At 36.6% G+C, this 25,184-nt stretch overlaps 1 protein-coding gene across 1 annotated transcript in view; it reads left to right on the top strand.

Moving 5' to 3' along the window:
* The first annotated feature begins 6,687 nt into the window (after nt 1–6,687).
* mboat2a (membrane bound O-acyltransferase domain containing 2a) overlaps nt 6,688–25,184 on the top strand; it is an 85,166-nt gene continuing 66,669 nt past the window's right edge. Inside the window, exon 1 of the mRNA XM_057343348.1 lies at nt 6,688–6,994. Within this exon, the coding sequence (XP_057199331.1) occupies nt 6,917–6,994 (78 nt within the window). The 5' untranslated portion in view covers nt 6,688–6,916. The remainder of the gene's footprint in view (nt 6,995–25,184) is intronic.

Here is a 25,184-nt window from a genome sequence, read left to right on the forward strand (position 1 = left end):
AGGATCGTGAGCGCCCCTCTTAAGGTGGAGAAGGAAATTTATAGTGCGTGTAAATACAGATATTCATGTTCCGTATCTTTCTGAATTTCTGATTTAGAAAATCTTTCAAGAAATGTATTATGAAGTAATCTAGTTTTTATCAAACACTTGACCATTTATTCTTAAAGTGTACGTTATTATTTGCATTGCATATTTAAACTGTAAACATATATATTCGCTTATGTATAAGCAAACATTTCAAAATGTTTTTTCTATTTGGATACTTTTTATGATTTTAGTCTGTTGCTGTTACTGTTATTCATTCTGTGAAGGAAAAGCGCACACTCTCGTTTAAATACCACACTGAAACTCTTTGTCACCCTATGGGACACAAATAATCCAGCCAGAAAGCTATAACGTAGACTATTACAATTTTCTAAAAACATTCTCCTTTTATTCCTTTATGTAATTTCATTTGCCTGTTGAATGAGCCTATCTGCTTCATTATTCTGCCATCTCTTTTCCAAGGAAGTTTCGTATCCCATGCCACCACAACAAAAGACAAATTAAGATAATCATGATATAATTGCTAAAGGCTGTAACTGCTGATGCAAAAGGTGCCAATCTTTATTATAAACAACTGTATCAGAATGGGGATCACATCATATTTTGGAGATTGTATAACCCCATGTCGGGAAATCCCATAACGACTGCATGTTTAGTTAGACCCTGCAAAAACCTTTTCTGTGCTTTGTGATGAAATATAAATGTGATGGTCTTAAACCAGCTCATTTTGGCCTCAGCAGGACAGTCGCTGTTAAAAATAGTGTGGCAGCACCAGTCTGAGACACAAGGCCTGCTCTAAACTTCCAACACAGCATGGCTGCCCGCATATCAATGAAAGTTGTCTAAAAATACATTATTCTGTTCTAGCATCACTGAGTATGAAATCTAGACGATAGTAATTATGAGCATAAAGTCATCTGTAGTGATTTAAAACATCTGGCTTTCAGAACATTGTGGCACTAATGGTTGTCTATAGGATCCTAATTAGTGTATCGTTTCTTTAAATATAGCTGGCTATAGTTTATTCAACACAAATGATTTGTGAAATTCTCACCCAAGGTGGTCAGCACAACTCGATCTGTCCCAATCAATTTTCAATGTAACCTGAGATTTTAAGAGATTTGAAACTGACCAGAACATTAAATATTAAATAATAGTAACTTGCTTTGGTTTGCTTTTCTGCAATAAATGCTCTGAATTATTGCAGTATTTTGTCCTTAATACATTAAACATTAAAAATAATATTTTAAAACTCTAGAGAAAGGTATAATTACAGATGATGCAAAGTAAAGTACAAAAATATCTGATGAAACAACCAGAAATACTGCATTTGACATGACAATCTTGATTGAAATATTTTCAAGCTTTTCGTGTTTATTGATTCACGTTTATTCATTAACCCGCCTACATTTACATACCAGATATATTTAAAAGGACTAATAATATCGTTAAGGCAATTTACTCCACAAATTACTACTAAGATGAACTCTGCTTTAAATCATATAAATGATGCAACAATCTTATAGCAGAGATATTTGTACCAATGTTAGTTAACAGATTACTGTTGCTTCAGGCTAGTTTCTACAAGTAGATAAAACCTTGTAAATGTCATTTACAAGCATTCTGAAGAAACCTATTTCATTTTTCTAATGTCTGGTTCTTTGTAAACCGAATTAGCATCTTCTTTCTTTAACATGAACAATATCTATTCATGATATTTGCGCACCTTGGCCATTATTCAGTTGGGACCTCTGATGGTCCTGATGACCTTGAGACCAATAAACTGTTATCTTCAAATAGTAATATTAATAATTTAAACATTTTGAGAAATGTAACAATTTGTTAAAATTATGAACAATCATCTCTAATCCCCACTGTGCACCGAATGCCCTTATTAAAGAACTGCAATGCTTTCAGCTCATCTCATAATTAAGAGTAAAAGCAAGATGTTGATTCATATGACCTCTGCTGGTGTGCCTTGGAATAACCAGAATCCTTCAGGATATTGAGAAGATTCAATGTGAAAACATCTGCTAAAGCTGTGATGTCTTACAGTATGCCTATATATATTCATATTCTGTTATTCATATAGTATATTTAAATTATGTTTCAAATTTATCTATGCTATATTTATAAATGATCTTATTGGTGTTTTCTGTTATTGTTTACATTATTTTGTACTAATATTTGTTGCTTATTTAATGTAGCATTAATAAACTGTTTAGCATCCATTTAAACTTGCTTGCACAATTTATTTTATTTCATGTACACCTGGAAAAATGAAACCCATCAACATTAAAGCCACAATGATTAAACAGCAGAAACAAAAAGCAAGAGTTAATGCATGAATTCTTACTTTTACCAGCTCATTTTATCCACAACTAGTGTATGTTCCTTTAAATTAGGAGAATACATCTCTTCCACTATGTATGTCAGTGCTGTGTTATTGGCTCCATGAATCACAGCTGATAGACAGATAAGAACATGTGTTGAGTGACAGATCCGTACTCTCATTCCAACTGTGATTGAATAAAGCACTCAAGAGCCATAGACATACACCTGCCAAGATAAAGTTGCTCATTGGTATTCATGAGTAAAGCTCCATTAAACTGATGAAGGGGTGGGGGTGTATTTTGAGTACTTACTATTGATTTGACTATGCAAGATATTGGCTTTAGGTAATGTGGGAGGTGCAGAAAAGCTCATGAATCTGATGAGCCAAAAGTGTTTGGGACATTAAACTGACAGGGTTGTTGCTCTAAATGTGGGGCCAATTTACTTATACAGCAAAGCAGGTCATTTCAGATGGCTGTAAAGAGCAGGTTGAGATTGGGTAGGTGCGTAGACTGCTTTAGTATACAGTGCACAGCTTCAAAAAACAAAACAAAATCAAAGCTTCATATCTCGCCCAGCAATAAGACATATTTCACCCAAAAATGAAAATTCTGTCATCATTTACTCACCTTCGAGTTGTTCCAAATCTGTATACATTTCTTTGTTATGATGAACACAGAGAAAGATATTTGGAAGAATGTTAGTAATTTTCATTGACACATTCTTTCTCTGTGTTCATCAGAACAAAGAAATGTATACAGATTTGGAACAACTCGATGGTGAGTAAATGATGACAGAGTTTTCATTTTTGGGTGAAGTATCCCTTTAAGTAACCGGGGCAACGGGCAACAATGAACTATGGAGGACTCTGGGAAAGAAAACTATAGACTTTTTCAGAATCTCTTGCCCATTGTTGCAGCATACACAGGGTGGTTTGCTGAGGAGGATTTGTCAAATGTATGTGAATATGGTCATTCCACACCATTGGTATCATCACTAAGGTACTGTATTTTTAACTATTTATTTATTGAAATGAGTAAATTTGCAATGTTTAATTTGTCTTTTGATGTATATGTGTATATTGATTTATTATAAATAAATGTTAAAAATATTTTTCTAAATATAGACAACTCTCGAATAGTGAGGACCTGTAATGATGGTTGGTATAGAAAGGCACAGGAGATGCATTAACCTGTAACCTAAAACCTTTGGTCTGTGACCCAGGATCGAGATCAGTTATCTGGGATGGGAGGACACACGAAAAACACAAAAACACTCACTGCTAAACAGGCTGCAAGTCAATGAGGTGAAAAAGAAGTCACCATGATAGTACTGAGTATTGATTACACCAAGAAAAGTCACATTGAATTAGGCTGCAGAGGGACACTATAAACTGACCTAACATTTCTTAATCTATCTCTCAAAAGAACAAACACTTCCAAACACTATATCCATCCACATGTTTTGTGGCCCCTTCTAATTTTTTTCAGCACGTTTTCTCATATAAAAATGGTCAAAGCTTGTGTACTTTGCGTTTTTTCCTTGTCTTTCACTACTGTATAGTGTAGCTTTTATATACTAAAGACCCAACAAATAATAATTGCCTGACTTTTACATTCAGCCATGTCAGTCTTGCATTCAGTTAACAAATTCTTCTAATCCCAATGGTGAAAGATTCAATGTTTCATCTTTAGAAAAAATACCTTTCAAAAAGAATGTATTCTGTTTAAAAATGCAGTTCATATATTTTTAAGCAAACACATTGATCCCCTTACTAGATTAACAATGCATTAAATGTCACTGAGACAGTGTTATTCAGTTATGAGCAACGTTGCCATAGAAACAGGAGTCAAACATGAACTTGGTTTTTGCCAGACACATACAAATCTCTCTAAAAAATGAACAGAGATACCATATTGCAAAATCATTGAAAGATTGATGTTTGAGAGCAACAGCCGACTCAAGTCCACATTTACTGGTCCCTCATTTGGGCATCTGTTATTGTTAGGGTCGGGTATGGTTTGAATTTTATCGATTGCGATTCCGATTCTGCTTATTGATTCCCAGTTTCGATTCCACAGTTGAAATAAGACAGATATCAACCTGTATGGTCATTTGACATGCTTATTGACTGGTTTGCCAAAATATATATTTATGAGCACGGTTTTGTGTATATATACACATAGCAACCATGTTTTGTCTGATTTAATGCCATTTGTATCACCATAGTTTAACTGCATCATGGTTAAACAGTAGTTACTATAATGACACTATGGTAATTTCAAGTAGCCTATCCGATTCTTTTCGATTCTGATCCGATTCCTAACCTTTCGTTTTCCAGATTCCAGAATTCCAGATTTTAATCGACTTTCAATTCCCAACCCTAGTCATTGTGTTCCTCTAATTTTTCCTCACCTAAACCCAAAGTTTCACGATGTCCATAAATAAGCTATCTGCTATTTTAACCTGTGCTATCATCACAGTGCTTGTCCAAAAAACATCTTAATACCTCTGGCTTCAACTTTCAGATAACACTAAAAGTTTCCAGCAGTGACTTTTTCTGTAAGACCTTTAGAAGTCCTTTTGTATTGGCAGAACATTTTTGAGTTCATTTGTCTTGCCTTTCTAATCACTAGTAACATATTTCAAAGAGAATATGAGCACTTTATTGCACACTATTAAAGACGATCAACATCATGGAATTCTTGTCAGAAGTCATTACATGTGATTTTTTTCACAATTGGATATATCTATGTAATATTCATGTCCCAGGCCAATAAGATTTCCAAGCTCATAATGTGCCCCCTATTTCTGGCCTCCTGGAAGACAATAAATCTTGTGCATTTACATGTCCCCTTAGTAACTTTCAAATTAATCTTTGAGTTTATGTGTAGCATCCACTGACCCGTGAGGACTCCCCCAGAAGTGCCGAGTCATTCTCCACACACTCTTGCCCATATGTCTGTGGATTTATGTTGAACAGGTGTTCAGCACAGACCCCAAGCAACAAAGCCTTGTACCAACATTATTTGCTGACCTGTCAATGTTAGACGTGATATTTTGAACATTAAGTGCACTGGGTTATGTACAATTATAGCGTTGTAATAGCGTACTGCTTTCAAAATGTACTGAACATTTCTCAAAGATATGAGGTATAAATTGTGAAAATGTTCAATATAATGGAACAAAAACAAAACAAAAACCAGGCTTATTCTCATTATCCACATGCATGCACTGCCTCCTACTGTAGGGTCAGAAATAAGCAGGTGTAAGGCAACACTGATTATGTACTTCTGTAACAAAAAGGCTATTAATTACACATTTTACAATGGTCATCAAAGATCATTTATTATAAGTTACTATAAATATAATGTAACTACAAGTATTCATAAATTAGATAATTAGAAACTTTACACTGTTGTCATTGTTTTATTTTAGGTCACCAGGCTACAAAAACTTTTCAAAATGTATTTTTCAAAATAAAATTGTATTGAATTATTTGCAAAGTAAATAATTCAGACAGGGCTTTTATTAGCGATTGTTTGCTTTCCAACATGACCAGGGGGTGGCAGTGTCTAACTGCATTGCAAAGAGAAGGTTCTCAAAAAGTACTATAAATGTTGTAAATACATAAATAAATAAATCTATTGTGCCTAAAAACAATAAAAAGTAAACGTGATTTACAAATGCATTTTGCATGAAAATGCATGAATGTCATTGCATTAGACAACAAATCAAACCGAGTGCCTTTATGATGCTAGACCTTTTTCTTAGAGCTATTCCCTCAGTTCTCCATTTTGCATTTACTGTTGTTCATCTGGCCCAAAAAGTAATTTTGAGCAGTCTTTTGTTGTCCGATCCCTACACAGGTATCATAGCAGAATAACTTTATATAGTTCATCACAGTAAACGAATATACAAAAGGTTCAATAAAAGTTAAATTTGTGGAATCATTTAGTTGCTTGTTTATTTTAAAAAAAATCAGAGAGATTATTGTACTGTATACAAAATAAGTGAATGAGCCAGTGATAAAACACACCATTTCAAAAGCAAGACGTAAACATTATACATGCAAACTGCTTATTAACTTGTGGTTTAACTTGTATTAAACCATGCATACTTTTTTAACTTATAACCATTAAGCAATGATAACCAGACAACACAATTCTATACTACAGTATACTGTATGTGTGTTTGCTTATAGTATTTCTTTTTTTATATAGATACTGTTATGAGTATATTGCAGTCGTTATTGAGTTGGATAAATGAGAGGGAGTGGCGGTGAAGTTCTCTGAGCCGTGTGTACTGTATCATTGAGCACAGTAGTTTGATGTAATGGTGGAGCTGGGCGAGTCAGTCCGCCTACACGGGGCTTTGTGTTGATGTTCAGGCGGCGCAACAGCGTTGACAGTCCGCGACCAGAGGAGCACCAGAGAACACCCTAGCAAACAGCCAACATTGGAAAAGGAGAAAAGAGCGAGAGACTGAGGAAAGACGGTCTTTAGGGGGATTTTGGAGCGGAGAGCTGGACTAAATCATGGCCACCACGACGGCTTGCACTGGCTTTACAGTACTGCGGCCAATTAGTGAGATTATTGACCTGCCGCTGGACCAGGTAACTGTTACTTTAACTCAGATTTATGTGTCGCTGTTTAGCAATGATCGCCAGCACATCTGGAGTCGTTTACTATACATCCAGCACGTTACGTGCGTACGTTACGTATGTTACCGTCTACATCATTTTAATTCAGACATCGACAGCGCGTAGGACGTTTTAATTCGATCTCACATTACAAATCTGCTCTTCATTATCATATATTTCGCAACGTCGTTGCTTTCCTTGTGTTTTTCCTCAAAATATTGGCTGATGACAAGTGAGTCATGGACTGTGTCGTAAAAACATTGCTTGTTGACTAGCTAAACATTAAACAGCATTTTGAGGAGCATTTCGAGCTGCTCAAAAGTGCTGCACGCGCCATCGATGCCTGCACGCTCGCGCTTCTGACTTTCCAAAAATGCTGTCTAGCTAGGGAGCTAGAGGCCACTAAGCTTTCAAGACACAGTCGTGGTCACGATTTAGCTTGAAGCAACGTTTATAGGCTAATACAGATTCTATAAATGGCGGAGAAATCCCCTTTAACGTAAAATAGTCAAAAGAATACGGCACTTTAGCGTTTCAGTTCCTCCATATCATACTTTTTTTATCAGGAAATGGTATATTAACTGTAAAGAGACAAAAGTCCTTATCTTAAAGTAAAGCTAGCGGTTGCTTGGTCTTTATTTATGTCATATGAGCATGAGATGTTTATCTGTTACGTGTCAAATATATATCGCGCATTTTTGTTGGCAACGCAAATAAAGAAGCACGCTTACACAAGCGTTGATAACAGATGAATCATGCTTACACGAATCGTTCAGCTGTTCTTTGTATAACGCCCCGGGATAAGTTTAAATTCCTGTCTTCCACACCCATTTATAAAAGAGTATTGTCCTCACCGTACAATGATGCTGTATTATGCGTGGAGATGCATTTAAATGACAAAAAGTTTTCATGTAAGTGGGTGTCAAGGTTAAGTGTTGCATCTTTCAAATTTATTTGCAGACCTAGTTTTGTCAGTGTGGCATAAGCGGTCACTTCAACCTCCAAAATAGTTGCTTTAATTGCTGATCACGAATGCTGCTTATCATTCAGATCGTGTTATTACACTTGACCTGCACCATGCTGGAGTGTTTGTCTCCACATGCACATTGTCCTTTCTTTTCAACATCTTTGACCTATTTTGGCATTGCACATCTGGAACCTGCCCAAATATGCAGTCGTTCTGGTGTGAGACCGGATCTGCCTGCCTTTTAATAGCTAGTCAAATATGTAAAATATATTCATAGATGGGTGTGGGATTTTAAACAGGAGATAAAATCATGATGGCGTTCATCTAAACATTAATCTGTACTCAAATCATGGATGCAAAACCAACCAAAGCAGGTGGTTTTGGTTTGTAAGTCCATTTGGTTATGTCCAAAGTTGTAGTGCAATGTATGTCTCATTGGCACGAATGTCACCAGACTTTTTGTATGAGACATTTGACAGGTACCAACAATTCTGGTAGCGCCTACTTTTTCATTTTTAAGTACCGATCTGAAGTAGCGGGACTTTTGACAGCACTACTGTCCCTTTAACCTAAACATGAGGATAGTTTTGGGATGCAGGACCCTTCAAGGTCTAGAATGGGATTCATAGCGGCCACTAGCAGTGAGTTTTACGACCAAGAATTGCAACCAATCTCTCAGTCCAAACACGACGGTGACCACTAGGGGTTGAACGAACTAGTTGACTAGTCGACATTAATGCTCTGACTCAGGCCCGCTCTGTATGTAGATAGAAATAGCTTATTCTTGGGTAATAAAAACATAACTGTTCAGTATGTAAGGTCTTTATACACCTTTGAAGACATCGTTTTGATCTATTGACAGAAATGCAATATAATATACATCAAAAAAATCCCATACTGCTACTTTAAATTGTGGTAAATTGTAAGGCAGACGTGCTTGAACTCAATCATACACCACTTCTAAAGATATGATTGACCCCAGCTAGTCTATAAAAAGATGACTAATGCCTTGTCCTCCATGCACCGGCAGTCAAAATCACTTCAAGTCTCTTTCTGGGTGTCTGAATATTCTGGTTGACCTTCAGGAGGTTGATGGATGGCAATTAAGGGAGGCAGAACACATGACATAGACTACAGCCCTTAAAGTTATTTCATGTCACTAGTCCACACCAGAAAGAAGACAGCCTAGAATGCATCCCATATCAAAGCTATTAAGCAACCACCGGTTAAAGCACAGGGACCAATTGGTTTTGATATTGTCAATAGTGACATGTTATTAGGAAGCACACAGGTCTCTTGTCTCCCACCCCAGTGAGCAAAGCAAAAGCACAAGATACAGCCTTGATTTCTCAGAGGAGATTACATCCTCTCTCTCTCTCTCTCTCTCTCTCTCTCTCTAAATAGGGCTCTCCTGGGGCCAGTTGATATGAATAATTGTGGTTGGACATATTTCACTTTGCAGTCGGACACAAGACTAAAGGACCGTTATCTAACTCTAAAGCACAGTCAACTTTTTCCATTCACCATGTCTGTCTGACACACTGTTACAATAACATATATGTAAAGCAATACTGGTAGTCAAACTCTATGCACTAGTTCCCCCCAAAATAAAAATTATGACATCATTTATTTTGTGTAAAACTATTTTCTGCAGAACACAAAAGAAGATATTTTGAGAAATGTCTCAATGGTTGTGTCTGTACAATGGAGGTCAGTGGGGTCCAATGTTGTTTAGTTACCAAAGTTCTTGAAAATATCTTAAGAAATCATATTAAACAATTTGCGCACACGTGCATAACATCTAACGAATGTTTAAATAAATACTTTTAGCCAAACTAAATGTTGTGGTGTAACGTATTATGACTATCAACGAATACTTAACAAACGAATTAAATAAAACGAAAATGAAACTAAACATTAACTCGGATGCATCTACAGTGCCAACCTAAACGAGATTTAGAGATTTTAGTGCAGGAGTCTTCAACTAAAATTGCTTGAGGTCCAGTAAAAGAACCCTCCTTACCAGCCGAGGTCCGGACAATTAAATACCTAAAAACATGAATTGATGTTTTTGGCAGACCAAAGAAATAAACATGTCTTTTCATATCTATAAGACGGCATTACACGTCTGCAACAATATAATGAAGGAAAATGTGCAAAATGCCCTAATCTCTAAACCTGCACTGAACATACATTAATTTCAACATTAACTACTTTAAAAGAAAACTAAAGTGTTGTTTTCTGCTGAACTGAGATTAACAAATAGCAGCATCAAGTTGTGACTGATCATCTTCTGATAACATTTCAGCTCTTCTTGTGGCTGGTGCAACTGAAAGGGGGGTTTGTTTAATATTTTTGTTTAGTTCATGTCTTTATTTTCCTTCTACAAGTGTTTCACACGAAGCCTCCATTCACTCTTTTACTATTTTCCCATCAGTAAAGGGCTTGTTATGTTTTCCTAAGATCCACTGTATTCTTAGTGAACGTTCATATGCCTGTTGTTGGGCGGTAAGTGAGTGAGGGAGGACCCGTGTAGATCGCTCCTACTGGGCTTTGAGCTAATATATTTTCCGTGTCGTTACCTCGGACTGCTGCGGGCAAGTTTCTTCATAGTGTCTATGTCTAGTTTCATAATGCCGTTTAATGTTTCCACTTTTGACAACCGCAACAGACTCCGAGCAAATGAGACAAACCGGCCTCATGCAGGAAGAATAAATGCAAATCTCTCGACCCATTCATCTCGGAAAACATGGTTTTCAATGTCAACTTTTCTAACTTTTGAAAAGGACATTGTTTTTCAGTCACTGACAGTTACATCTGTCTGCGCGCTGTGCAGCGACTCTGTCTCGGCTCTCTTCGCTCCACGATGTTGATGTCTGAACGTAGCAACAGTGCGCATATGTTAACAGTCCGTGGCGCCGTAGGACCCAAACTGCTACTGAGCGGACTACTTGATGTGCCTGGTATAAATTTGATTGCATTAGAAAATAATGTTCATTTATTTATTATGTCAAAAGGCTTTGAGGTCCGGACGGACGCATCTCGCGGTCCGCATTCGGACCGGAGTCCGCTAGTTGGTGACCCCTGTTTTAGTGCAAACTCTTTTTCAGCTTCACGTCCGCCCTCTGCTATACCCGTTTTCGCTTCACATATGAGCTGTGAATGGGTCTCACAAAGAAATACGTCATCAACTAGAATCAACGGGAAGACTAATTCCTATCGTGTGGGGAATTTCTACCGATATATCGCAAATGATATAATATCGCCCATCCTTACTCCCAGGTAAAAAAGTGCACTTTAATACACTTAAATGTACTTAAAGTGCTTTATTTTCACGCACAAATTTTGTACTAAAATAGTTTTTTAACTTATGAAGATTTACAGTAGGTGTACTCAGGAGTACTGTGCTATTTTCAGACACCATGAAAAGTGATGTGAAGTGAAATCTGTATACAATTCTTGTTTGGTTGATCACAAAGAAAGATATTTGGAAGAATGTTAGCAACTGACATTTGTGGGGCACCATTGACTACCATAGTAGGAAAAATAATTTTATATTTGTTTTGTTCTGTTTAACACAAAAGAGTATATAAGGGTAGGGAAACAAAACATTCTAGGGCACCTTTGACTACCATTTTAATTTGATGTACTATGGTAGTCAATGATGAATTCATGACAGAATTTTCATTTTTGGGTGAACTATCCCTTTAAGGGTGTACCTGTAGAGTTCTCCCTTGATGTGGCAGCTGTAACTACAGGAAATGACACGAACCTCAGTTATTTTCTGTTATAATTAGGACGCTGTTATATCTGTAGGCTTAATGTTTGAAGCATTTATTTATGAAAGATGTTTCTCTACAGCAATACATATCTGGGAAGTTCATCCAAAAAGTCTATAATCAAAACAGTAATTACTTTTGGGTATCTTCTTTTGGACTGGGAATATTACAAAGCAAATCTGTGAAGTTCCTACGAATTTAGAGAAGTTACCATCAGTAGGACACAACTAAGCAAGTAGTGGACCATCTAAAGGCAATTTTTTGGCTTTTAAGACATACACAAAACCCTTTCCTCTTCTCTCAGATGGTGCTTGTTGCCAGCTTCAGGTGTGAGGATTTTTCCGACGTTCATGTACCGTGACTCATGTGCTAAAATGAAAAGGAAATTGATCACATTTCAGCAGCTATTTTTCCCACATCACTTGTTGTCAATCTCATTTCCAGCGTTTGTGGCTCTGTGATAGTGATGTATCCTAGCAACCGGAATGTTTAGAAGCTGATTGTACGTCCCGATCGCCAATATGCCCTCGCTTCTGGATGGAACATCTGATCTAGCAGTTCCCGTAAAGAACTGCCTTTTGCTTTAAAAACAATTTCCTCTTTTCCATTTGCACGCTCATTAATAGACGATAAGACTTGGTCTTAACCAAGTTAAGAGTTTGCTGCATTAGTAGAAGAAGCACAGAATTGTGTGTGCATCAGCATGCCTTTGCGTTCTTAGACGATATAGAGAGAATACTAAAGGACAAATTGAGACAGAATGAATGTATACTAATGGGATGAGCCAATTCAAGACTCTTCTGTCTTGAAAATTTACATTCTCATGTGATACTGAGTATTTGCAAGTTGGACAGATCCTAATGTGTGCCACCTGTTTTTTTCTTTATAGACATTCTTATCATGTAATGTCGGGTTTTCAAAGCTAGACAGAACAGAAGTGAGAGACAATAAAGCTAAATTATAACCTATATTCTGAAGCGCAGGCACCGGGCCTCATTGTTAACATGTAGTTTTGGCGAAGCACCATATTAACACATTTGGATTTGTGTCATCCAGGAGTAACCGTTTCATGCCTGTGAGGTCTAGTCATGTTCTGCAAATGTTGGCCAGCTCGCAATGATCTGAAAGTATAGACATTTAGCTGGTGATTGTAAAAGCTAGTGGCCCAAACAGAATTTTCCACAATGAAAAAAAAGTATTTTTTTAAAATACAGTAAAAAATTTAAAATTACTGAAAAGTTACGGTTTATTTTTACTGTTGCCCCAGCTGCCGGAATATTACCGTTTTTAGAGGATTTTCTTTACAGTGTAATTTTGAAATACAGTAAAAAAAAGTGTAATTACAGAAAAAGACTGCAAATTTACGAAAAACTTAATTTTACGTGGAAACGTTTTTTTTATTGGCACCTCAGCTGCCGGATTTTTTTTTTGTACAGTGGATACATTAGACTAATTTATGCATGTGCTTTATTTATTTATAGTGTCGATACATAAAATTGTGTCTGGGAGAAAGTATTAAAAAAAAAAAAGTACCCCCGAAAATAAAAATTCTCTCATAATTTACTTACCCTCATGTCATCCCAGTTGTAAATGACTTTCTTCTGTTGAACACAAACAAATTTTATATTGAAAGTCTGTCATACTATCTTATACGTGAACTCCAAAACGCACATCCTGTCACGGAGTGTGAGGGAAGAACCCAAATGCAGGCAGCAGTTCAGGGTAGGGCTGCACGATTAATCGTATTTCGATCGTGATAACGATAAGTGGGACACATGATTAATTAATTGAAATTGTCGCGATATTAATGTGTAAGGACCAAGAACAAATCAAACAGTCTAAAATCAGCAAACTGTTTGTTATTCTCATTGGAGGAGTAACGGATGATAGACTGCGTCACAACTGACATGACAGCGTTTAGTTTGCGAGCGCGCTCTCTCATATTTGTAGAAGCTGGCTTCGCGGGATTTACAGATACGTTAGACAGCTTGAATGAACATAATGGCGGAGCAACAAAAGAAAGGTGCAGAAGGACGTTCGTTAGTTCCCAAAAAGGCGTCATACTCCGCTGTTTGGAACTATTTCGGGTTCGACGAATGTGATGTTGATCAGGTACGAGTCTTGTGCAAACTGTGCTCCTGTGCCATCAAAACGTCCCAAGGTAACACAACAAACCTCGTTAACCACCTTAAAAGCCACCACAGAGTACAATATCAAGAATTTCAAAGGCTGAAGTCAAAAAGAGGAACAGTTTTATTTTTACCAGAGTTAAAAAATCTCAGTTAGAAGCCTCAATATTATGTTCTGACATCTCTGTTTATAGCCTAATGTTTTATGGCTGTAAAATGCAATAAAAAAACTTCTTAACTAAAAGAATAATCGTTATCATTAATCGAGATTAATTTTTTGAGCAAAATAATCATGATTAACATTTTTTCTGTTATCGTGCAGCCCTAGTTCAGGGGTTAACAGATATATATATATATATTTAATGACAAAAAACAAAGGTACAAAACAAAACACCCATGATGGGGATAGAAACAAGAAAACAAGATAACAGGAAGCAGACTAAACTAGTCTATACTAGACTAAAATAAACAACACTAGACAAAAGCTAAACTAAAGACTTACTAAACTCGACTTGACTTGACTGGGGGTTTTCACAGGAACACAGCAAACACGGGCTACATCAAATATACTTGACGACACCATATACTGTACAATACACCAGCACAGGACAAAGAAACATGAGGGCATTTATAGGAGAAGATAATGACACAGGGCAGGTGGGAATCATTAGACACGTCAGGGAGGCAATACACGAAATGAGAGGGGCGGGGCCAATGACGAGACACGAGAAAACACATGAGAAGTAAAAAACATAAACAACTCATGGCTTTCTCACATAAAACCTAAGGGCTCTGTCCCGATCCTGCCACACGACTAGGAATTCATAAACAAGAAGGTAGGACCGTGACACATCCATAATTAAAGTTAACCAAATGACTCCATTACTGTAGGTTTATTAATATCTTTTAAAGTGAAACTATATGTTTGTGAGAAAAAATAATATTTGGAGCTTATTTACCTAAATTGAAACCAATCAGAGCACTATGTTTTAATATGGAGGCACCCCAGTAACTTCAAATCTCATTGCTTCCTGCATCTTGAGGTGAAACCGACACAATCTCACAGGAATTCGTTACTATTTTACAAGGTGGCTAAGAATTTATACAATCTTATTCATACATTTTCGTACAATTTGCTTTTGCACCAGTGACGTTGGTTTCGGGGTGTGGTTAAGGGAGAGGCTTCAGTGTTGCTTTTTTCTAATAATCATGTTTTTTATGATTCCCATCATACGAAAACATACGAATTAGCCACCTCATAAACCAGTTATGAACTCCCATGAGATCAGGTTGGGGCGAAACACACCAGGGTTTTTCCTACATTGAACATTTTTTGGCTGCCGCCAAAACGAATGTTTGCCCCGCCAAAGATTTATTTGATCATTGAATGGGATTTATGACCAATGTAGATGACTGCCGCGCTTGTGATGACTGCAGATCTGACACCGATCTGCATGTGAAGTAGCTGCGGAAGCACACGGCATCTTATGCTTTTAAATGCTCTCGCGGAAGTTTCATATCGTATAGGCCTACCGACTGGTCTGCGCAGCGCCGAATGAAGCAGAACATGCCGGTTTCTCTGCGAACATCAATGAAAAGCAACTGACACGGTGACAAAAAGTAAGAAGGCCGAATCTATGTTTCACGTGGCGCATCCGGTGAATATTTTACCTGAATTATGGCAGGTGATATGGCAATTGTTGGTTTGATCACTGAAGATGAAGTGGAATATCGTAGATGTGTGGATGAGTTTGTTGATTGGAGTCAATCCAGTGTCCTTCAGTTAAACACCAGTAAAACTAAAGAGATGATATTTGATTTCAGAACAGGCTGTGATATATTACACACCAACACATAACTGTCAATGGTGAGTGTATTGAAGTAGTAGACGAAAAATACAAATATTTGGGGACGGTCATTGACGCAAAATTGACATGGGGTGCAAATACAGGGGCCATTTATAAGAATGGGATGCAACGATTATATTTCATGCGTAAGCTTCGGCAGTTTGGTGTTGATACACATATAATGGTTCTTTGCTATTGCTCATTTGCAGAGGTGGACGAAGTACACAACTTCCTTACTTGAGTGAAAGTACAGATACTACTGGTCAAATATTACTCCACTACAAGTAAAAGTTGTAAAGACAGATTCTTACTTAAGTAAAAGTACAGAAGTACGTGCTTTTAAACGTACTTAAGTATTAAAAGTAAATTTCCTTTATGTCAGTTGTGCATTGTTTTATTGTCGTATACCTTATGCCCCTGAAGCAACCTACTGAATACACTGAGTAGCTCACAGTATCAGTTGTATTAAAGGATTAGTTCACTTCAAAATTTGCCCCCATTGACTTTCCATAGTAGTTTTTATTCCTACTATGGAAAGTCAATGGGGGAAAATTTTGCAGTGAGCAACTCCTTTAAGAGCTTTATATGTTTAGCACATATATGTTTAGTTTAGATATAATCCTGTATGATCATTTAGCCTAATTATCCTCATTAGCCCCCTAGGCCTATGTATTTATGAGCAGTGTTCTTTTATTTTGTATATTCCCTTAACCAGTTTTAGCAGCAATTTACCAGTAAGTAGTAAGGTTCTTGTAAATAGTAAAGTGTAGAAGCCATGTGTTTGTTGGACTTATTACCATTTGTATTACCATAATTTAACTACAAACATACTGTAAACTATAGCTAGTATAATGAACTATGTTCATTATATGTTTAGTTGCTGTGGTTTTACTAAAGATTATTAATTGGAGTATGGTTCCCATATATAGAAAATGGTAAATATGTTGATACTGTGGTTTTACTGCAAATACCATCCCTGCTGAAAAAAACAATGAATTTTTGAATTAGAATGAGATTTTTAAATTAAATTCCTCTTTGTAGTGTGTTTTGGGTTTTATTCCAATAGGATTTACCATCCCACCAATAGAATCCATCACATACAAGTAGACAACAAGTATCCATAGTACAATTCCCATTATAACCATTAAATCCATTACATTTTATGTTGTATTTTGGGCAGGGTTCTATTGTTTTTATTTCAACAGGAATACTTCAACTATAGTTACTTCAGTAAAAACATCATTCATTTTCCAAATCGCTTTAAATGATATAGCAGCAGATCAGAAGTTAACACGCACGCGTAGCTCAAGGTGTATGTGATGCTTATTTACCGTTTAGCCGTTATGCCGATCATTTTCATGACAATGTTTCTACGATCTTTGACTGATCGTAACCCACAGATGATTACACCACACTTTAACATGTGCCTTTTTCGTCTTTTATTGTTCTATTTGCCTTTTTAGAGCGCTATCAATGGTGTAGCAGCGCCTACGTTTACATTAGTTTAGCGGGGAAGATCCCAGAGTTGCCAGATTTGCGTTAAAAAACTGCCAAATGGCCATTCAAAGCTTGCCGGAAAACGGCGAGCATAGAAAAACTGAAATACTTGGCAACAGTAAAAGGTCCTGGCAGATCGCAAGCCAGATAAATTGCGCACACAGGAAACCCCGCTGCATAGAAACCATTTTCTACTTTTGGACCTTTTTATAAATGTAGTGGAGTAAAAAGTATGATATTTGTCTTTCAAATGTAGTAAAGTTAAAGTACAAGTACTCAGAAAAAATAATACTCAAGTAAAGTACAGATACTCAAAAAGTGTACTTAAGTACAGTACTCAGGTAAATTTACTTCGTTACTGTCCACCACTGCTCATTTGTGGACAGTATTTTGACTTTCGGCTTCATTGCTTGGTATTTTTCATTGTCAGTAGTAAATAAAAACAAATTGAATAAGATTGTAAATATGGCAAGTAAGATTGCAGGCCAACAGCAACATGCTATGACAACATTATGTGAATCTCGGGGTGTGAGGAAAAGCCATATAATTCTCTGGGATGAATTACATCCTCTTTATGGTGAATATGAGAAGATATAGGGTACCGTTGGTACAAACTGCCCGTGCAAGTTATTTTATATTCTCCAGTACAACTTTGTTAAATAAATCCCTGTGATACCACAGGTGTCTGTATTCCTGTGTGATTTTGCTGTTGGGAATGGGATGTCTGGTGTTTTAATGTTGGGTGTATTTGTTGTGTGTTATTAATGTTATGTCATATGTTTGCTTGTAATTGACAATGCTGTTGTTGATGATGACTGGAGGGTGCCACAGATACAAGGAGATTTTCCGCAAGGACAATAAATACACAATATACAATACAATAGTATGTCGTCAGCCACCACCGAAGACCAATTTTGACCCAGGAAAAACCCTGCACACATATGGCAACTGTTCACAAGACACGTGAGAATATTAATCAGTTAAACTTCCCATCAAATTGATTCTCCTTCTAATTTCTTTAGAAATGACACATTTCACAAACAACAAGATCTCAATTGTTTTGTTTCATGCTGTAGTGCCGTTCTTATTTCAAAGCTTCATTCTGATTGGCTGCCAAAATGAAGCGTTGCAGTCTACAGGGAGTAAGAAATGTCAGAGGCACTTGTTTAATTGATCTCATCTCTACATTTCTAAGCCACTGGAGTGAGAGACCCACAGGCGAGGAGACTTTTGAGCCATTGGCAAGCGTGGTGTACTGTATAAATGGCAGCTGTTTGTCATGCAGGGAAGGCTTGAATGGTGAGCTATTTATAGGAAGCTGTGATCATTGGATGGACATAAAGGGATGGCAGCAGAAGCCTGCTGCATGTGACAGAAGCCTTTTGTGTGGGAAGATGTGGTTGATGTTGCTTCTGATGCTCACATCAAATAAACCTACACTTGGATGGATCTTTCCTGCGATGGGTTTACAACAGACTGTTCAGGATATTCATCTGAGAGATTCAGTGTTGTTAATTTTGCATTATGGAGCGCAATAATGTGTTAGTACTGGAAGTAGTGTTCCAATTCATTTTCTCCATAGGGATTTAATGTTTTCAGTGTTTACAACAAGCTGTGAAATGAATCACTAGTTACAAACTTAGATTTGAAGCTAAAGGTATTTTGACAGTATTTAGAAGTAGGGATGCACCGAATGTTCGGCCACCGAAAATGTGAAGTGGCCGAATAAATGTTACCGAACATGACTCGTGATACGATCAAGCAGCAACCAGCGCAGAGAGAGAGAGAGAGAGACGCGTGCGCTTTATTACTGCCGCAAACATTTTGGCAGTGCGTGCGTGTGTGCGTGTGTGTGGAGCATTTTAAAGTGTCAGAGAAAGACACAGCACGGGACTTGCCGCACGGAAGTAAATTTCCGAATGAAAGCGTCTTTACCAGTCGGTAACTTTACTTCAGACAGAAGCGGGCTGTCTGACAGTAGCCCCGCCGCTCGCGACATCCTTTGACATCATACAGTCGTCGCGTGCACACAGTTCCCTGTACTAAACAACTTGTCAAAGTATGTTCTGTGCACCTTCTGAGAGAACAGTCAGCTTTTGTGGGCGGAGTTTGGAGGAGAGACGTGAACTGATATGGTTGTCAGTCAGCATCAGTCAGAATTGCTTGCATTGGATGTTTTTTTTCTCAAATCATTTTGCAATATCCAACAGTTTCAGTTTATTCCTATTTTTATTTTATAGGCCTAATGTGGAATGACAGTTTTTAATGAAGTGTTTTGTTGTAGAGGTACAGAGTAACTTATATTACATTCTTTTAGCAGTCAGTTATAGGCCTAATTAATATAGGCTATTCATGAAGGGAGAGGGCTAAATTTTTTGTTTGAATATAGTTTGGTTTGCTCAATTTTATATTAAGTTGTATTGTATTTTATTGAAAAGCAAGACAAATTATAAAAAGCACATTTTGACTATTCAGTTTGTGCAATAGTGGAAAAAATGGCTTAATAAATAGAAGAAATGCAAAAAACCATGTTCGGTGTTCGGTATTATTCGGCCTTCGGCCATGTGTTTCAGATCATGTTCGGCTTCGGTCAAGAATTTTCGTTTTGGTGCATCCCTATTTAGAAGAAGAAGACAAAGGAGTTGGATTTATTCATTTTTTTAGTGGATGCTGATACAAATAACGCAATTGAATAAAAAGACAGTGCTAGTGAATTGTTTTGTAAACAACAAATAAATAAAATTGGAATCACAGCAACATGTGTAAATAATCTGAATATATCAACTTTTGACAATGTTCTCTTGAGAATATAAGGGGCCATTCACATCGCGCCTGAAAATGTGCGCCGCACTGCTTTCTTCTTCTGAAAACATGAGATATTTTCAGCTCGCTTAGCATAGACACACCTGAAAACAAGCACACCACAACACATGCACGTCACGGCACTGATTCTCTCGATTTGAACGCGTGCCTGCCAAGCATCTACATTTAAAATAACATATTTGAACAAAGACGTGACGTAATGGCCCGTAATACTGATTTTTTTCTAAATCTCCCTGTTAGGTTGTGTACTACCATAAAGTATTTTTTCTTGATGTAAACGTTACCATTTCATATGTTCCTTTGATTTAATTGTTTTTATTTAATGGTCGCGTCTTGTTTGAACGTTGTTGTCTGTGGTCTGGGTTTTGTAATATGTTTTAAGGACGGTTGTGAAGTTGTAATGAAATCCTCAACAAAGTCAGCAGGTGCCATGGGGAGTCACGATTAGTTAATGTGATTTCTGTCTTTCCCTCTCCATTTCAGCTTATGATGAGGCTAGGTGTGGCTTGAAAGCCGTGTTCGGTGTAACCAAAGCAGACATGCTTATTCCTGCCTTTTCTGCTTTCTGTTATTTAAATGTTCCCTCTTTATGTTCTTCAATGTGGATGAAATTCGAGAGGGAACCTGCTGTTTGTCTTTAATTAGACCATTGAACCAAGTAGGCTATTGTAGCCTTAATTCAGAGGATCTCATTTGCAGTTTGAAGATAAATATTTACTCGATTAAGTGGAACTGTAGATCTCGGTTCAGTTAAAGGCGGGGTGTCCGATTTCTCTTAACCGTTGTTGATGTTCAAATCACCAAAACAAACACACTCCTTACCCCCTCTGTCACTTTCGTCAGCGCTTGGCTAATGTCCGTCCTGTGCATTGTGCACCTTACTGCTGATTGGCTACAAGGTTGTTGTGGTACTCGGCCCAACTCGGTTGTCTAAAGCGTAATTCGGAAATCGGTTACCCCGCCTTTAAGGAGAAGGAGATAACTTTTAGAAAGTAAAATGTAAATACTTCTTTTAATTAAGTTGGACTATTTTTGATGTTAGGAACAGATTTGATCTTAAATTGGTTTTAGATAACCCCACCAACATACTACATTATGCTTCATGTCTATAGCGTGCCTGCAGTGGCGTAACTTTGTTTTGAAAAGTGGTGGGGACAAAGACGACACAAACAATACTTTAATAAGTAGTTTCTGTAAGAACTCGTTGGGAATATTCATGGACGTCACAAGCGCGAAACATGTAGGTGACTCCTCTAGAGAACACTGCACCAATTTATTGACGGCTTCAGTGGCGTAACGTTAGTGCGAAAGACGCATGACAAGTAGTATTGACACTGCCGTGAAGCAGGTACGAATCCGCTGAACTCACTATTCTAAATTTTCACATCAGATCTGCTTCCATTTGTTTTTAAACTATATCATGTTTTCATTAACAGATCATTTAAAGCATGTTGTGCTTTATTATATGTAAGGATGGCTGTTGCCGTACGTAATTAAACGTATTAATTCGTGATGAAACAAAAACTACTGAAACGAATGTGTGTTTTCCCCATGTTAAAAATTTGGTGTTTGACAACCCCCTGCTAACAAGGACAAACATTCAAGTATACAGGGGAAACAGATGGAAAATAATATCTTTAAAAAATCGTATTTTCACTAATTACTACGGGCATTGCCTGATAGGCTACAAATATACAACAAACTTTCTAAATTTTGTTTTGAACTCATGAAACTACAAAGTTGTGACTTTTTCCATTTATTGGAGTTTTCTATCAAGTATCAAAATGTAATTAATCTTGCAATAGGCGATAGCAACCGCATGTCGAGAACAATATAGCACCAAAGTGCAATTAAGCGCAAAATGTTTGGTACATGTATGACTTGAACAGCCATTTTCAAATATTTTCATAATTTTATTAAAAATAAATACCTTTACAATCTGATATGTGATAGGGAAAAAGTTCAGCAAACAGCAGTCACGAACCCACGACGACATGAAAGAGGTAACACTCGCTTTACGCTCTACGCCACCGGAGCAGTTAAGCTTCGTGCGCCTTTCTTACATTTTGTCTATTCCAATCTGAAACTGATGGGCGGAGTTAGTATAAATAGCCTCTGCTTACAAAGCGGGCTACTTGCATGTTAATATTAATTTGTACTATTATTATTTTACTGTATAACATTTTTAATAAATAATAAACGATTTGTTGAATTTTGTTGTGTGTTCATTTGATTAAATAAACAATTTGTTGAATGGGTCCTCTAGTTTGGTCGCATTTAAACAAACCGTATGGTACATTGACATCTAGTGGTTGAGCTTGGTATCGTAGTCTAAATTCAAAATATTCGAGAGACAAGTTTAGCCAAGTAACTTATATAATAATAAACAAAATCTAAAATTAAACTAAAATAAAAACAAATTAATTTTATATAGCAGCATGAAAAATAAACAAACAGATAATAAAATGACAAAAGCATATAACAAAATAGCTAAAAATGTAACTAAAATGAACATAAAAAACTACAAATTTAAAAATAAAAGCAAGTTTAAAATATAGGGGTGTAACGATACTTAGTACTACGATATTTCGCGATGCAAAAATGTCACAATGCGCATCGAAGAGAGATGGGGATATTTTACGATATGATGTTTAATTGTATTTGTTGAGCGTTCAAGACGCTACCTACTCTGCGCCAGCGCATCACGTGTGCTTATCTCACATATGCGGTGGAGAGAGAAGTCTCTGGGAGAAGGGGAAGCACAAGACAAGCGTCTTATTTTCCCTCACAATCGCTGTTAAAACACAGCAAACTTGAAGCGTGACTGCAGGCGAGTCACCCCGAAACTCATTTCAAGGGCAGCACAAACACTTTTATTTGCCAATGTTAATTTATCCGCTAACGTGAGCTGCTGCATAAAGTGATATGCAACATAAAGCCAAAAGAAACCAGCGCTGTTCCGATCAGAGAAGCGATGAAGTGAGTCGTACTGTAGATTAAAAGATCGAATGACATGCTAAAAAACAAGTATGTGCTTTGCATGATTGAAGAAATGTAATACAGTTTATGTAATATGTCTTTTTGAAAGATTTTTCTCATTCATTACTGTCTCAAGCAAAGACAGCGCAGCTTCAAAGAGACACGAGCTCTGTCAGAGCGTTTCATTGGTTGAATGTACTGAATGAACACGCCCTTCACTGAACGAACGAGTCAATTGAGTCAAAATGAGACTGAATGAACTGCTACATGTCGTACATGGTCTAATATTCTCTGTGTTACAACAATGCATATCTAGTAGTTACTGAACTTTTCTGAAGAATAAAGGTAATGACCTGGTTTAATTTAATTCTAAAAGGTAAAGTAAATTATGTCAAAACAGTTAAATCTTTGTATGGAACATTTAATTACACCATTTAAATTAGTTAAACCAGATAGATTTTAGTAGACTAAATATAATGTAGATTTTGTCGACTAAAACTAATTGGATTTTAGTCAAAAGACTATGACTAAACCTAAATCAAAATTTGGTGTCAAAATTGACACTCAGTGACAAACCTGCAGTACAGCAGGTTCAGTTAAGCTTTAAAATGTAAAAAAAATGTATTAAGTTGTATGTGCAAGAAAAAAAGTTACTGAAATTGTTAATATAAAAAAAAATCATTTTTTAATTTTGTTCAAAATATCGAGATGTGTATCGTATCGTGAAACTAGCATCGAGATATGTACCGAATCGTGAGCTGAGTGTATCGTTACACCCCTATTAAAATATTAATAAAACTAAATTCAAAACTATAATACTATAAATAATGTTTTGCAAAATATCAAATACATTATATTTATTTCAGAAAGCATAAAAATATATTTCAGTTTATTGCTTGGAGTCTTTTTTTGCCTTTCTTTCAGTTTTGTTTATCAAAGCTAATTGAACTGACTTGAAGTTGAAAGTTGAAAATTGAAAGACTGTAAATTGGTATTAACAGGATTTGGATTTGTTGGATTTGCTGCCTTGCTGGGGCTAATTTAAAAGATGAATTGGCAAGTGAATTATTAAATGCACAAAAACGCATCCAGCCAAAGAGATGTGGGGGTGTCCGTTGGCAGGATGTTAGATGTGCAGCGGAGGTGGTGAAGTGTCACACAGGTGTGAAATCAAGAAAAGAAAAGATTCCCATGGGAAACAACAGGAGCCACATGCAGGTTCAGCAGGCTCGACTTGACAGGCTTGTTTCTTTCCTGCAACAAGCAGATTTTGTGCTCATCAGCTCGTTCTAGTTCATCTCCATACATTTTAAAACAAGTGCGCATTCAAAAAGTAAGGAAATACTTGTTTTACATCACTGCTCAATGTAGGGTATTGCAATGGGATAAAATTGCAATGTCGCGAACCAAACCGGTGATGTCACATGCCTTGGCGCTGCAAGATGGCGGCGCCCTTGCTCCAAAAGCCATAACAAAACATCACGTTTTTTCTTAAATGGTTACATGTATCGAATCTGTTATGTTTTTTTATTTAAGTGAAAATAAGTTTAATAAATAATCAGGGCTGTCAACGTTAACGCGTTAACGTTAACGTAATTAATATTAAATGAATGCAAAGAGTTGTGAAAATGGGAGTGCGGTGACGGTCAGATCTGCGTACTGAGACAGCTCTTAAAGGGGCCACGTTCTTAGACGTGCTGCTGTGACTCCTGTCACTAATGTTAATCAAAGAACAAAATAAAAGAAGAAATCAATGTGATTTTGTAGCTTTAATGAGAATTCTTCTGCATTTAATTGATAATTTAGCATTAAAGACTGTAAAGTGTTTGAGAACTTCCTTCAATTTCCGTATATTTCATGATAGCTCTCAATTATATTATTGAATGGCTATAATTAATGATAAAATAATCAATTTAATAGAGACATCAGTTACAGTACTAATATCAAAATGTTTTCTTTCATTCATAAAATGACGCTGTTAAAGAAATATGTTGTTTCTACATCAATTTGAAGATTAAATGTGAAATTATTAAAATGTAAAAGTATATTTTAAAATATTATTGTTATGTGTGATTAATCGTGATTAATCACAGAAAATGTGTGATTAATCCGATTAATTTTTTTAATCGATTGACAGCACTA

The sequence above is a fragment of the Triplophysa rosa genome, linkage group LG10, assembly GCF_024868665.1.
Source record: "Triplophysa rosa linkage group LG10, Trosa_1v2, whole genome shotgun sequence".
NCBI classification, from domain to species: domain Eukaryota; kingdom Metazoa; phylum Chordata; class Actinopteri; order Cypriniformes; family Nemacheilidae; genus Triplophysa; species Triplophysa rosa.